The 15,399-nt window shown below is 42.1% G+C and overlaps 1 protein-coding gene across 5 annotated transcripts in view; it reads right to left on the bottom strand.

Annotated features, from left to right (window-relative positions):
• RORA (RAR related orphan receptor A) overlaps positions 1-15,399 on the bottom strand; it is a 368,537-nt gene that overhangs the window by 46,576 nt on the left and 306,562 nt on the right. The window contains exon 1 of one of the 5 annotated variants that reach the window (XM_080980774.1): positions 12,637-12,736. The exons of 3 other annotated variants lie outside the window; for them this stretch is intronic. In XM_080980774.1, coding sequence (XP_080836900.1) covers positions 12,637-12,733 — 97 coding nt within the window. In that variant the 5' untranslated portion in view covers positions 12,734-12,736. Of the gene's footprint in view, positions 1-3,709; positions 3,771-12,636; positions 12,737-15,399 lie in introns of those variants that run through there. One more of the 5 variants, XM_080980775.1, reaches the window with a different exon arrangement.

The raw sequence follows: 15,399 nt of genomic DNA, 5'->3' as shown, positions 1-15,399 counted from the left end.
TAACATAAACACATTCTGTATATAAACTGGTAAATGCTACAGTTCCAGCACCTCTCAGGTGAGCGCCATTGCTAATATAAGGGAGGCATTTATGGTGAGTTCCGGCACCTCTTTTTCTAGAAAAATAGCCATCATCAAAGACTACCATTTGCGACAGAAACATTGCTGTTGCTCTTTCTAATTCTATTGATTAAACATGAAGCTATACATAGTCAATGACACTCATACATATTTAGTAGCACAAACAAGAATTTGCATTGAAGCAGAATTAACCAAGGAATTATTTGACTGCATAACATTCTAATCCCAGTGCATTTTCAGCTCCATTACCTAAATAATTTGCTCTCCTGTGCACCCTAAAGTAATTCATGATGATTAAGTATTATTCACCTAAATCATTTGAAGCTTACAACAATATTATCATTTTGACAAGTTCCTAGATGCCAGGTTCACAAAGTGTTGGGGTGTTAGGGGTGGTGGTGTCTAGCTACAAATGCACAAGCAGTTCATAACACAAACAGCCTCCTAGTCAAACACAGATTTATGGATATCAAGGAGGGCTGCAATGTTTAGTCAATTAATTGTTTGGGATAACCAATGTTTTCAAAAATCAAACGACTAGAAAATGCCCCGATTGATAAAGCAGCAAAAAATCTAAATTAATTTTCAGGCAAGTAGTTATGATTTATGTATTATTTCAACTGATGCCCCACCTCTCTGCCTCTAACACCCAAGGTGCCTAACAGCCACAATAATAAGTACTTTTTAAAAATTGCAGATGGCAAGCAGTATCGAAAGATGAAATCTCTACTGCAAGAGAAAAAAGGAAGCACCTCTTCTATGTATAATTACACTTGTGCTTTTTTTCATTAGAAATATTTTGTCACCCCCCCTTGCTACCCATACACACATTGGTGCAGATTTAGTGCATCAATTAATAAATTAGAATCCAATGTTTAATCAGCTAACAGCACACTCCTCTGCATGTCTGACTCAGTAGGGAAGCTCCATCAGGTTCAGTAAGATTTACTTTTGAGGAAACACCTATAGGATTGCACTGTCAGATGTCCCTCACTGGGTGACAGATCTAATTTAAACTCCAGCACTGTACACACAGCATCACATAGGGGGGAGCAGCCCTTATCTGCCAGCCTTCATTGCTATGTGAAGCAAAGGCTAAGCATTGTTAGGTACATCCTAGACGTGCACAATCAGGGCTACTCCAAGACATTCTGGTACCCAGGGCAAAATGTTCACATACATCCCTTCTTCCTTTAGTTAGAAAGTTATTATTCATGTGCCACAGCTTCAATCTACTATTACTGTAATTTCTTTTAATATATACATCCTGCCTTTATTTCCAGATTTCCAGGACAGGTTACAAAAAATATTAAAAACAATAATAAAAACAACACTAGAACAGATTTTATAAACATATACAGCAACATACAATCAAATAAATAACCAAACCAAACGGTAGAAGCTTTAGCAGAGTAGAAGATAAGTGGAGTAAACAAAAACCATTGCTTTGGGGAGAGTTTTCCAGAACTGAGGTGCCACTACAGAAAAGGCACTGTTTTCACCTGCTATATGTGGGAGATGAACAGACCCAGAGAACAGCCTTTGCAAAGATAGTCATGAACAAGCAAGCCGATATATGAGCAGGCAGTCTACCTGGCTCATTGCAGGAAAATAAAGAGCCCACCCATCAAAAAGCACATCCTTGCCCGGAAGAGATTAAAGTAGAAATATATACATTAAAAAATGATTACTGGAATAATGGACAATTTGACACACTTTAATGGCCCCCCAAATTGGCTGCCTGAGGCAGCTGCCTTGCTCTGCCTAAGAGGGAAGACTGGCCCTGTGAACCACTCTCAGATAAATGACCTCCTGCCAGTCTGTACAGGTTCAGCTATCTCAAGTAATGGTACAGGCTCGGGATTAGTTTGCAAACCATGAGCAGGGACTTGTTTGTACAGCATGAAGGTGCAACAGGAGGTACTTGATCAATAATAAGCCTTGGCAGTGGAGGCACACATGTGCCAAAGTGAGGGCGCTCTTTCTTCCGTGTGTCGCAGCAGGATTCCCAAGAGGAGATCAACATTGCAGGTAGCACAGAAACTTTCAGAAACTGGGAGCATATGCTTTTTGTGCTCAAAAAACTTTCACAAAATAAGTGTGTGAAGAATTATGCAGGGAAAATAGCACGTTCATGCAACTCTTGAAATGGTAAGGTACCAATCGCAAACATACACAAGAACAGCTGTGTTTTTTGTTCATTTCCCATTCACACATGCAGAGAGGAATGTTGCAAATATGTATAAATGTATTTCAATGTAAAATGTATTGAGAGAGTTAGATCAACACTCATCACAGCACCATTAAGACCTTCCCCTGCCCCTCATGATAGCTGGTTATGATAATTCTTTAACACTGTCAATGATACCAGAATGGGTTAAAAAGGAGCAGTGATTAGTTGTTTATTTGCTGCTTTTTTAAAACATTTGCTTCCACTTTTACAAGGGCAGCTCTACTCTTACTTAGGCCTCTGGGTGTAGTGCATGGAGTGCCATACATACGCTTTTTCACAGCATTCCTTAACAAAGGATGGCATGGCCCATCTAAACAACCAGTCTTACTGCAGGGGTTTTGCTAAGTCAGCAGGACAAGGATCCCAGAGCGTATGAACACCTAGGGGAACAGCCATTCAAGCAACATTCAAAGGCTCAACAAACAGGTAGTCTCGAGTGACCTTTGTGAGGAAAGTGACTTGTGATCAGGTGTCATCACAGCTATATACACAAAAATCTATCCTATTGCACAATTCATTATGTGGAGCTGCCATTAAGGCTGCTATGATACAGATGACACTAGTTGTATCTAGTCTGCCCTGTATTTCTCCCCATAGGATAGTAATTCCCAAACTGCTGTCCTGGCTCCTATCCAAAACACACAGACAAAAGCTCTTACTTGAAACCAAGAAAGAGATCTTTATTCAGACAAGCAATGGTACAGGGTCGGCAGCAGACGTGGTGCTCAGGAGTTGCAATTCAGGAACAGGGCAAGAAGTTCAGAACCACACAGAAGTGACAAGGATGTCCCAGCAAGTTCCCCTGCCCACCAAGTTGGAAAGATGAGGTGGAGCACACTGCCTTGCAAGACTCTCTTCCCTTCTGGGAATGTCACATTTGCTGGCACACACTGTTGGTGCTGGTGGGTTTGCTCCTATCTGCAAAGGCAGCACCTGGTTATAGACAACAAGGCTGGGCCCTCCTGTTCAGCCAGACTTTTATCTGTAGTGGTACTGAACTTCAAGGGTGGTTAGAATGCCTGGGAAGCTCAGTGTGAGACCACAAGTAATGCCACTTTCCTCTGGGGGAGGCTCAGTCTTTCTAAAAAACAACAACTCCTAGTTCTTGTATCAAAAGTCAGGAAATCACTGCCCTCAAAACACACACCCCCACCTCTAATTCTTACTGGCAGAAGCTCAAAAGCAGCCTTCTGTCCACAAGTAGCTTTTTGGTGCCCGGTGCTGTAAGAACCGCAACACATCCCATCTCTGATATTACTGGAGACTAGATCCAATCTTTCTAGAACTAATGCAAGTGTCAGGCAGCTTATTCAGAGGATGAACTAGGTATGTACTAACTCAGTGATAACAATCTTACATTGTCAAGAAAATCAATTGAAAAAGCTACAGAAATACCCGTTGAATCAGAATGACAGGAAAGATCGGAGGAAATTCTGTCCATGACCATTAGGTGTCACTGCAGTCAACAGAGTTGGCTAAGAAGAAGAAGAAAACTTAAATCAATGTCCAGTTCTTAGGTTTTAAGTGGTGCTTGGTCCTTATGGACCTTCACTGCCTAATAGCAGTAAGACCACAGCAATTTCTAGATTTTACACCACCCATCAGTCATCCCCCCCTTTTTCTTTTGCAAAAAGGGCCTTTTTAGCCTTGTTTCCAAAGTGCCAAAGCCTAGCGGAGATGAAGCTTTGGGCAGCAACACTTCAGGTCCTGGGCATCACACATTTAAGAGCAAGGGTAATTCATAGGTCTGGCTCAACCTTTTGCTGCTTCATGTTGACTCATTATGTAACTCCAAAGGTGCACCTCAACACCTGTGACTTGGCAAGAGATTCTGGAATACACAATTCCAAAATCAAATGCTGCCCCAAAGGCAACCACTTGGGTTTCCTATTGTCAGAGCTGGACTGTAAGTAAAGAGCAAATAAAGACAGAAGGTTCTAGCCCAGGCAGAAGTGGGGGGTGGAAAACACTGCACTGAAGGCCTTAGGAGCATTGATGGCAGTCAAGGGTTTAAGGCTTAAGAGACTGATCCAGGCAAAAGACAGGCATAAGAAACCAGATTGTGTGTCAGACTGCAAGTACAGCAGGTAGGTAAGCAGCTACTGAAGACAAAACTAGAGCGCCATTCAGACATGATGGGGTCTGGCAAAGACCTAACCCTAGCTTGGAAGCATTCTCAGCCAGGCCAGGTACGCTTCTAGAGCCAGGCTGGAACCAGGGCAGTCCATACTGGCTCTTTACCCCGCTCTCCAGTCTTGAATAGCCCACCACAAGAGGAACCATGGCACAGAAGAGGCTCCTGATTCAAATTCGTTGAGCCTGATGCTTGTGCAGTTAACTTGGCCCTGGCTGCCCCAAAGGCCCACACCACAAGTGTAGGAACTTCTGTCTGTTGTGGGTGTTCAACAGGCATAGGCAAACTTGGCCCTCCAGATGTTTTGGGACTACAACTCCCATCATCCCTAGCTAACAGGACCAGTGGTCAGGAATGATGGGAGTTGTAGTCCCAAAACATCTGGAGGGCCAAGATTGCCTATGCCTGGTCTTCAATGACAACCAGGTGGATGTCAGGAGGGATTTATGATGTGCATCCACCATCCAATTCTAGCTAAGACCCCACTTTCTTTAGCTTTTCTCCTCCCTCTGCCTCACTTCCCCCCACTCTCACTTCCCCCTAAGAGCCAGTTCCGACAGAGCCACACCAGCGTCCCTGCCCAATAACTCTGCCACACACTGTTCCAAAACATTCCAGTGAATCATTCCTCAATTACTTAAAGCTATGAATTCGAAAACTCTTCAAGCAAGAATTTCATATTACAGTTGAAAAGAAAGAAGTGCCTTAAGGCTTTGGAGAATTCCTGAAAACATGAACTCTAAAATATGAATGCAGTTAAAACAAAACCAAAATAATTATTTTTAACATTGATTTCCCATAATGTTGAAAAGCCTGGGGCTGGTAATGTCATAAAGGTTTGACTAAGTGAAAGTGCCCATCATTTTTCAATCTCTACTTCTTTCAAATGCAAAAGTAACTCTTCTGTACCCTCAACTGCCTGCAATGCCACTTTTCCTACAACAGCAAAACTATTAAAGAGGATTTTTTCTCTTCAGTTCTGAATTGGTTGCAATTTATAGCTTGTAAAGTTAAGCTTGTACCATTAAAACTGTTGGGAACATCTAACTAAAAGAAGCCAAGATGATGTTTTTACTTGGACAAACTGTAAGTGGGGGTGGGGAATCAAGTTGTAAAAATCTTGAACTTGTAATAAATGGTTGCTCTCTAGCACAAACAAACAAAACAGACAAATATCAGCCCCCCAAATTAGAAAGCTTTGGGTATTAGGGAAGCTTTTAATGTTTAATGGTCTATTGTATTTTAATATTTTGTTGGAAGCCACCCAAAGTGGCTGGGAATTTATTATTATAAATGATAAATTATTATTATTATATGAGAAAATGAAGTGCTCTAATAGAAGTGAGATGCAAGTCATAGCAGGGAAATGTTCAACCCAGAACACAGCTTACATCGGGGAAGAATAACATTTTTTTAGTTCAAGAACCACATTCAAGTGTGGTCATCCTCCCCCCCCCCCGCCCCCACAGCTGCATGCCATTCGCATGTGATCACACCCCCAAAATCGAGCGCACATAAACCCCCATTTAGGATCACACACACATTCAGGGATACACACCACACTCCTCTTGATCACAGTTCTGGACTGCAAGAGGGGTTTAAGCCTCTCAGCTCAGCACTGTAAAAGAAGAGGGGTCATCTGCAGCGCGTTGGCAGGCTGGATCAGGGCCGCAAGTTTGCCACCTCTGACCTAAATCCTAGGCTTGAGTCCTACAACCAATTGAACTTCCTTCTGGAGAAATAGCCCCACAATGGCATACTGCCTTGGGATTGAACACAGAAGCCTGGTCTTCCAGGAAATGGACGAGAGACTTGGCTGAAAAGCTGATGTGCCAGATTCGAAAAACCCAAGGGAACCCCAACCCCCATCTTCTTCTTTTTTACAAAGCATGGCACTTGTTTTTGGACTGTAGGCGTCAAGAGGATTGTGTTTATAACCTCCCAAAATCTCATTGCAATATGTGGAAAGATTTTTTGGACTGAAGTCTGTGAATATGATTTGATATTTCAAAGCAAAATGGTTGATGCGTTGCGAGTTATGTAGTTTATGTACAATGTGAAAAAATAAAATAAGATATAAAAATGAAAAGAAAAAATAATTTCCTTCTATGAAGTGATCAACAGACAGAAAAGCATTGCTGAACACATTCTGGGAGCCTAGGCCCATCCGTGTCTCTTAGCCATGATGGCCAAATGAAACTGCCCTGTCCAGAACAGTTGCTAGGTGTTGTAAAATATTGGAACTAATTTTGGGCAGCTCGTGTGTGTTATGAGAACATAAACAGAGGACTGCTGGGCCAGATGGAAGGCCCATTTTGCCCAGCATCCTCTAGCAAGCCCACAAGCAGGGCAGGAAGGCAGATCCTGCCAGAGATAGACCCAGCCTCGCTTGCGTGAATGGTAACAATACCAGCTGGGAGTGGGGAGCCCTCAAGGCTCCTCTGCCTGCCCCTAGGAGCCCCCCCAGGCCACGGCCCCCACCAGCTCTGCTCCACACCTTCCTCAAGCGCTCTTGCCTGGGCCAAAGGTGTCCTGCCTCTCTTCCTTGCCTGAGTGGAGAGGAGTGTTGGGTGTGTGTTTGGAAACCTCTGCCTCCGGCATGGCTAGAATGTGCTGGCAGTTGAGAAGGGAAGAGTTGTATCCATTGTTCCTCAGAAGGTCGATCACAAGGGAATCCAAATCCCCTGGGATGAAAATGATCCCCTACCTCAGCTAGGAAGAAATCAGGTTGGTGACAAGAAGCATGTACATGATTAACAGACCTGCTTACATCAGTAGTATACCATCATTAGATTAGTTCTCTTTCTTAATTCTGGAGGGTGTTTTTTTTGTTTGTTTGTTGGCTGACAGTCCATTTTTTGTTTCTATTTCTAAACTTTCAGCAAAAATGTGCAGCTAGGACTGTAGAACTGAAGACAAGCATGCTTTGGCCCCGGTCACCAGCCAGAGGAATAAGGAGTGCTCTGTGTGTGTGTGTGTGTGTGTGTGTGTGTGTGTTTATGGCAATTTTGTCGTTCTATGTATTATTACCTCTTGTTTGTAAACTGCCTTGAGAATCATTGGATTGAGAGGCAAGGTATAAATATTTTAAACAAGTAAATAAATATGTGAATTTTTTGACAAATGCCACTGTAACCGCAACAAGAGTTTCAGATGTTTGATAAACTTTTCTTTTTCCAATTAAGTTAAAGTTAACTTTAACTTATTTAACACTAACTAAATCTGTTTAAAGTCTGTCTCCAAACTGACAGTGGTCTTGTAATCTGCTTTAGATAAAGAAGTGCCAAGATTAGTGATTACATAAACCCATCACCAAGCAGAGAAAGAATAATCAGATCAACTTTTTTTATTTGTCCGCAAAGGCTATTAGAATCAGCTGACTCCTCGAAATCCAATTTAACGTTGCTAAAAAACCCTTTACAGTACGTAGAACCCATTTGAGATGGGCCAAACTAGACATTTGCAACGAGAATTGCTTTTGTTTCCTCAACTGTATTGCCTCTAGCCATCATTTAATAAAATCTGGAGGGGGGATAATACTTAAAACAAGAAGCTGAATATTTATTGCTGAAGGAATAATGCAACCACAATCTACTCATGTAAAAGCAGCAACACAACAAGTAACTTGTAAATATTCATTGAGTAGAGGCTTAGAAAGAAAGCAGAGTCATTTTATAGTCGCCTAAAGGCAGAAAGAAATCATTGTAACTGGCATGGGTGGGGGAAATGTTCTAGCCAAAATTATTTTTGATTTGTGATACTCCACATGCTTTCACTGAGTCAATATTTGTGGCACCGTGGCTTGCTAGTCATCATGTCAGTGGTCAGGGTACCTAAGGTTTGGTCCATGGCCCACCAACGCCACAGGCAGAAAGCATTTTATCATCATCATCATCATCATCATCATCATTTCTTAATTTTTTATACCACCCTTCACCAAAGGCTTACAGAATGGTTTACAATATCAAAACCACAAAAATAGTAACAAACAAAAACAATAACCAACAAAGACACAGTTTAAAAGGATCAACCTGTGTGGCAAAATAAGCTCTTCTTCTTCAGGCTGCAAGAAGATTTGCATTTAAGGACATATAAGATTGCACTTAAAGACAACTATCAAAATCCTCATTAATTAGCATTTATAAATTACACTATCCCTGGTTCTCTGGACAAGATAGAATTGGATGTGCAAGAGCTCGATAGGAAAAGTTTTGTTTCCTTTACAGAAGAATAATTTTCCATCTATAGTCTCTCAACTGAAGAGAAATCCCACCTATTCCCAGGGCTCAGGGTCCTTTCCCTTTGCCTCTTCTCCAACCTCTAACATTCAAACCCAAAGCATTAAAACAATTTAAATCTCCTTCCTCCAATTTGGCTGTCTTGCCTCTTAAAATAAGGAAGTTCTGCCCCCTCAATACTTCTCAAAACAATCACAACTCCCCTGACACACTAGCTCAGAATAAGTCCCGTCTCACATTCTGTATTCCTGGCTCTTTCCTCTTCCCCCGGTCTTTTTTTCATTTTCCCAATCAATGCTTTCCCCTATTATTAATACTCATTTTAGTGCTTTGCATGAATTCTCTGTTACAACTGATTGCACAGATCAATGGTAAGATCCCATGAGCTACTGCAACAGAGAGCAAACTGAACTCTGATCACGGCACAGACACACAACAGCACCACCACCTTGGAGTAGGGATCTGGACCCCCTTCTGTTGAGTAACAACTGAACATTATTTATCAAAAAATCAGTAGACTGAAAAGGTCTGCTACCACCAGAAATGATAGCTTTGACATGCCACCCAATTATACTAATAAATATGTATCACACACACACAAAATCGCTGTCACAAACATTATATTGTCTTTAGCACGGAGCAAAAAGTTAGCTCTCGAAGAATCAACTTTTTATAGACATCATTAGGAAGAATATATGCAATCGATCAGTGCACTCTGTGGGTGAGGGCCTCTTGCAGTCACCATCTAACCAGAGAGGTCAGCTGCATCCGAAATAGGAAATGGGTCGTTAGTCTGGTGACAGCTACCCTATGGAATCCCCTCCAGTTGCATATTACACAGGCACGTCTCTCTCTTTTGCCTTTTTGACACCTGCTCCAGGCCTTCATCATTCAACAATTCTTTTAAATAGAGATCTCAATCCCACTCTGATCTGCATTGGAACTATTTTAACTGTTTTTATATAAGGAAGTTTAAAAAAATATATTGTATACAGTGGTACCTCGGGTTACATACGCTTCAGGTTACATACGCTTCAGGTTACAGATTCCGCTAACCCAGAAATAGTGCTTCAGGTTAAGAACTTTGCTTCAGGATGAGAACAGAAATCATGCTCCGGCGGCGCGGCAGCAGCGGGAGGCCCCATTAGCTAAAGTGGTGCTTCAGGTTAAGAACAGTTTCAGGTTAAGAACAGACCTCCAGAACAAATTAAGTACTTAACCCGAGGTACCACTGTATATGAAACCTTTTAATTGTTTTTATACTTCTTTTTTGTTTTACAAAAGTCTTGGCTACACCCATGGGTACATGTACTAAACACAGTCATGTGCCTAACTCTGCAGATTTAAACTCCCTCACACTGGATGGGACAGGCATGAATTCCCCATAGAAAGAACTGGCACCCAGTGTCTTGAGTCCTGGATGCATTATTTGCCTTACAGAGCTCAACACCAGATCTAATTGCGCTGTGCCAAACATGCCATTAAGTTTTCAGTGCAGTTTCTTCCTGCCTATTTCACATTCACCCTCTCTAAGACATTCAGAAAAATGAAAAATGTGCCAGGTACATGCATAAGTAATTATATGTGTGCACACACACGTCACAAACTGCCAGTTACACAACTCAAGGCACACCCCAGTTAAAGATGCATCAACATTTCACACTGACAATCAACATCTTTGCCAGTATGGCACCGCGCTCAAACAAATGGGAAATCCCAATTTGAATTTTTCTGTGGGAACAAATATGTCTTTACATTAGCTAACACATCAGAGGTAAGAAATAGTTTTGTCTGTCTTATGCAACAAAGGAAGAATGATTGCTCCCCACCCACCTGTCATACTTTACAGCTAACAGGGAAATTCCCTATTACACTTTATATCTGGTCAAGGGCTTAGGGCCAATGGCTTGTGGTTTCAATCAGTTTCTCATGGAGAAGGCATGTATTTGGCTGTGAACAGAGACAGGTAACAACTGCTAATGTTTGTCAGAGAGCTTACTGAAGCGCCGGAGCCAATAAATCAAGAATTCCAGGTCCAGTTCCTCCAACCTACAAAGAGATGCTATCCATCCCAGATTCAAGACTCAATGGCACTCTCACATCCTGAAGTCAAGAGATGTTGAAGTAAAAAGAGCACAGGAGGAGATGGCAACTAGGGCTGGGTGATATCAATGTATGAAATATGGAGAATGAAATAAGGTGGGGAGAAGGAACCAAGATACATTGGCCAACCCTAGTAGCGGCCGCACACTTGGGGAGCATCGAGGGAGAGGAGATCACAACGCTGGGCAGGCAACGCTGCCCCAGGCAGAGCGCATCAGCCAGGATGCCACATGGCAACCCACACACAAATGAGGAGTTCCGGCTCACATCAAAGACTGCCCCACACCTGTGTGAGGCACTGGGCTGAAGCGGCGGCCGTTCCTGCCTGGCACCCAGCGCGTGGAGGGAGGAGGAAGGAGCACCAGCCCTGGGCCACGAGACACTAGGGTGAAGCCACCACCAGTTCCACCAGCAGCAGCATCCAACTGGTGGAGGAGAAGGCAGCTCACCTGCTCACCTGGTGAAGGCACTGGCTGGCTGGCAAACCCCACCCATGTTATACAGCCGGGTCAAAAATCAACTAAACACCATCGTTTTCTGGCCTTCATGCTGGTCCTGGACAATGTTTTGATACATCACTCAGACCTAATGGCAACATAAACTTTGTCATCAGGTTATTGGCTACTGAACTATGTTCCTCTTCAACCAGGCCTCTGACTGATTAACAGTCTATGTCCTAAATGTGATGGGGTGGGGGTGGTGATTGTTTTGTTTTCTTCTTGTTCTTATTATGTACTTTTTTTATTCCGTATTTTATGCTGTGAACCGTCTTTGCATGAAGGGTGGTATGCAAATTTAATAAATAATAAAATGAAAATGAAAATTTGAGATTCTGCCCTTCTCCCCTCATCACACCTACACACAGAGACAGACACACACAGACACGTAGAATCAGTCATAATCACTCTCCTGTCAGCAACATGGAATTCGTTAAAAAAAACAAACTTTCCAAACTGTATTTGAATTGCTCAGTACTAAGGTAGTCTTCCAACCACTTCAACTGAAGGAATTACCGTAGTATTCCAGTATTCAAACCAGGCAGATCACAAATGCATCCCCTCACATTAGAAAACTATTTATCAAATGAATCTGGATGCCAAACTTATGGCTAAAACATTTAGCTTAGAACAAAATCTCCTTACATGAAAGGAGGGAAATAAAATGTGGTTCGTTAAGGAACGGCATGGCTTACATAAGGCTGATCGGGCAACTAAAATAAAAGTAGCAGAACAGCATCTGCAGAGAACACAAAAATATTTTGTCATTTCATTGGGGTAGAGACAGAAAATACATGACAATCTAAGGGTCTCCAACTCCTGTCAACCCCAGTTAGCATGACCAATTCTGAGGGATGATGGGGATTGTAGATAATCTGGAAGTCCACAGATCTCATCAAAGCATTATTTCTTCTATTTTCATACTACTGGATTTGAACTTTAAAAAAATCTAAAATAGTTTCATGCTGAATATTATTATTATTATTATTATTATTATTATTAATTGTGCTGAATACCATTGTGTAAGGCCATCAAGTCAGGCTTGCAAATAAATCCACAAAGTTTCTAATTTGTCATATACCTATGTAAGTCACATGGGTAATTTGTGACACACCGATGACCCGAAAGATGACATACACAAATTCTGCTCCAATTTACAAAAGTTTCCTTGGTGAATTGTCTTATTTACCAAGGCAACGAAGTGAGGGATTATTCATAAATCTGGCCTAAGCACACTTAGTTTCACTGTCCTTGATAAAACCACAAGAGGTTTAATTAGATTCTCATGTAAAACACAGAAAACAACAACCAGTGCAATCTCCCATTATTGCTCATCTCTGAGGAACTTGCATTTCATCTCTGAAACCTGAGAAGGCCAACCACTAGGCCAGTATCTTTGGGGTCTACCAAGCTGGGCCTCAAGTGTGCCTGGAATGATAATGCACATAGTTGGGCCAAGAGTGGAGACAACAATGTGTAGTGAATGGAATGCTATTCAATTGTGTTTGTGCAGGAGAATTCTGCATCCGTAGCAACATAGGAAGCTGCATTTGGCTCAGTACTGTCAACCTTGAGTCCCCAGGCACTGTTGAGACGACAACTTCCATCAGATCCAGCCAGCCTAGCCAATGGTTGGGGATGATGGGAGTTGTAGTCCAACAACATCTGGTGACTCCATGCTCTGTGCTAACTGGCCGTGGCTCTCCAGGATTTCTTTCTCAGTCCTGCTGGAGGTGCTACAGATTGTACCTGGCACCTTTTGCCAGTTCTCAAGAGACTGTGATCTACTTTCAGAATTAAAAACTGGCAGTGATCTACTGGGGGGTACAGCTCAAAGTTGTTGAGCTTTTTTAGGGAGGGGGGAAAGCCCCTTTTTGGGGGGGGGGTAAAAAAATGAAAGCTCCATCTTCCCTTCCAGAGATCATACAAGAATAGAGGGTGGGGCAAGGGGGCGGGGCAGGAGTAAGTTTTAGCGATGCTAAGGAAAGGGAGCCAGGGATCAACCATGATCTACCAAAACCTTGTGGGGATCTACCAGTAGATTGCAATTGACCTGTTGGACATCCCCGCCCTATATCAACAGAGTCCAGAAGGGGCAGCATCTTCTAAATCCCAAGCATCTCCAATGGCCCAGTAAGAATTTGCATTTTACATCTTCAAAAGAACCAAGATAAAGAAAAAATGGTATTAACTGAGGCTCGCAATAACACTTTTAAACCTGTAATTATTTATACTCTGCAGATTTGGAAAGTCTATAATTACTTCTTAAGTTCTTGCCAATGTCTAGCCTATTTCATAATTGCCAACACAGGCTCAATTGAAATGAATTAGCCACAGTGTTAAAATCTGTTCTGCATTAGCTTCTGTTGGAACAAAAGTACACATCTCCAAGATGGAAGAGGAGGGGACTCCTCCAGGTTAAGACCCCCTCTAGTGGGATTGTCAGTTTCTCTAGACAACTCTGTCACACTTCAGAAAATAACAACAAGGTTATTTATTTATTTGTATATATTATATATTTCCCTTCACCATACGATCTCAGGGTGGTTCACAGATTTCAATGCAGCCCGATTCAAAATAGCCCACAATATTACCTGACACCCTAACTGCTCTGGGTGGTAAAACCAAAGAATAATCACTTCAGGAGTTTCTAATGCTACAAAGACTGCAGAAGGCTAAAGGTTCTCAAACCTCCTAATCACAGAATTGTAGAATTGAAAGGGACTGTGAGGGTCATCTAGTCCAACCCCCTGCAATGTAGATAATAAATGACAGGTGGCCATTCTGCTTAAAAGCCTCCAAGGAAAGAGAGAAAGAGAGTCTAGCACTTCTCATGGGAGTCTCTTCCACAGTCAAACAGCTCTTACTGTCAAAAAGTTCTACCTGATGTTTAGGCAGAATCTCTTTTCTTGTAACTTGAAGCCATTGGTTCTGATCCTGCCCTCTGGAGTAAGAGAAAACAAGCTTGCTCCATCTTCCATGCTTGCTAAAGATACTAAAGATGACTCAATTTGCAGCAGGCTCAGAACTGAAAAGAGGAAGCACTTTGTCATTCAGCAGACAATCAACTTGTGGAACTCCAAATTAGTTGGATTCAGCTCACAGAAAGATAACTGAAAAAAATATGATATAGCTAAAATTTAAACAAAAAACAACAAAAATGGTGCCACCACTGAGAAGGTCCTATCTCTCAAGTCCTGCACACACACACCATCTTACTGGTAGCTCAGAGGCCAATCGTAAAGGCTGGTTAAGAATCCTGGCATTTAAATTAAATTTAGCAAAATATCAAACATAACTCTTATTGCATTGGTGATGTAACTAAGGCCCGCCCCATCTCTTTCCTGTTTCTAACAAGTCTTTAAGCATAAAAGCATGAAGTATGCACATTCTGTCAAAGTGGAGCACAATATATACAATTATCTGCCCACTTTAAAATGGTGGAAGGGTAATAAGGGATTAAAAAAAGAGATAAAATAATAATTTCCTAATTATCAATTGCTTCTGTTTAAGCCACTATAAAAAGAAACGAGTTGGGTGAATGTTGGGAAAGTTTAAGAAGACCCCATTGTTCACAGTGGATAGCTTTGGCCTGTTATATAAGAGGTCAGTGTATGTCATCTGGTTGCAAGCAATTATAGGGTGCCACAGATAATTTGTGGGTTGACACCCATCAGCAGTTGAACAGCTGTTGCCCAACTCTAGTCAAGCTCATGAGATATGATGGGCTAGTCCTTCCAACTATGCAAAAACTAATTGCACCACAGAGACTCCATCCATAGACCTGCCTGGGATGCCTGGCAAATGGGACAAGGCCATTTAGAGCTGCTTACACACATTGTATGCTAGAGAGGCAACACTTATGCTAACATCCCTATAAAGTATCCAACCATATGCAATTTAGCCTGGATTAGGACAGGGCTAATTGCTCTCTGCCCTGCTAGGATGATGTAAATTTAATCCAGGCCACAGGTTCCTGAAGTACAAAGTGGGCTTTCCCTGGGACCCACAAACAGATGCTACAGAAGGCCCACACTCCAACAGGCCTTTCCCATAATGCATCTTAATCAGCGCTGAGGCTTAATGGAGTAACCATCCATCATTTCTTTCAGC

The sequence above is a fragment of the Podarcis pityusensis genome (genome assembly GCF_964106645.2).
Source record: "Podarcis pityusensis genome assembly, chromosome: 14".
NCBI classification, from domain to species: domain Eukaryota; kingdom Metazoa; phylum Chordata; class Lepidosauria; order Squamata; family Lacertidae; genus Podarcis; species Podarcis pityusensis.
This window is presented reverse-complemented; position numbering and strand designations above follow the sequence as displayed.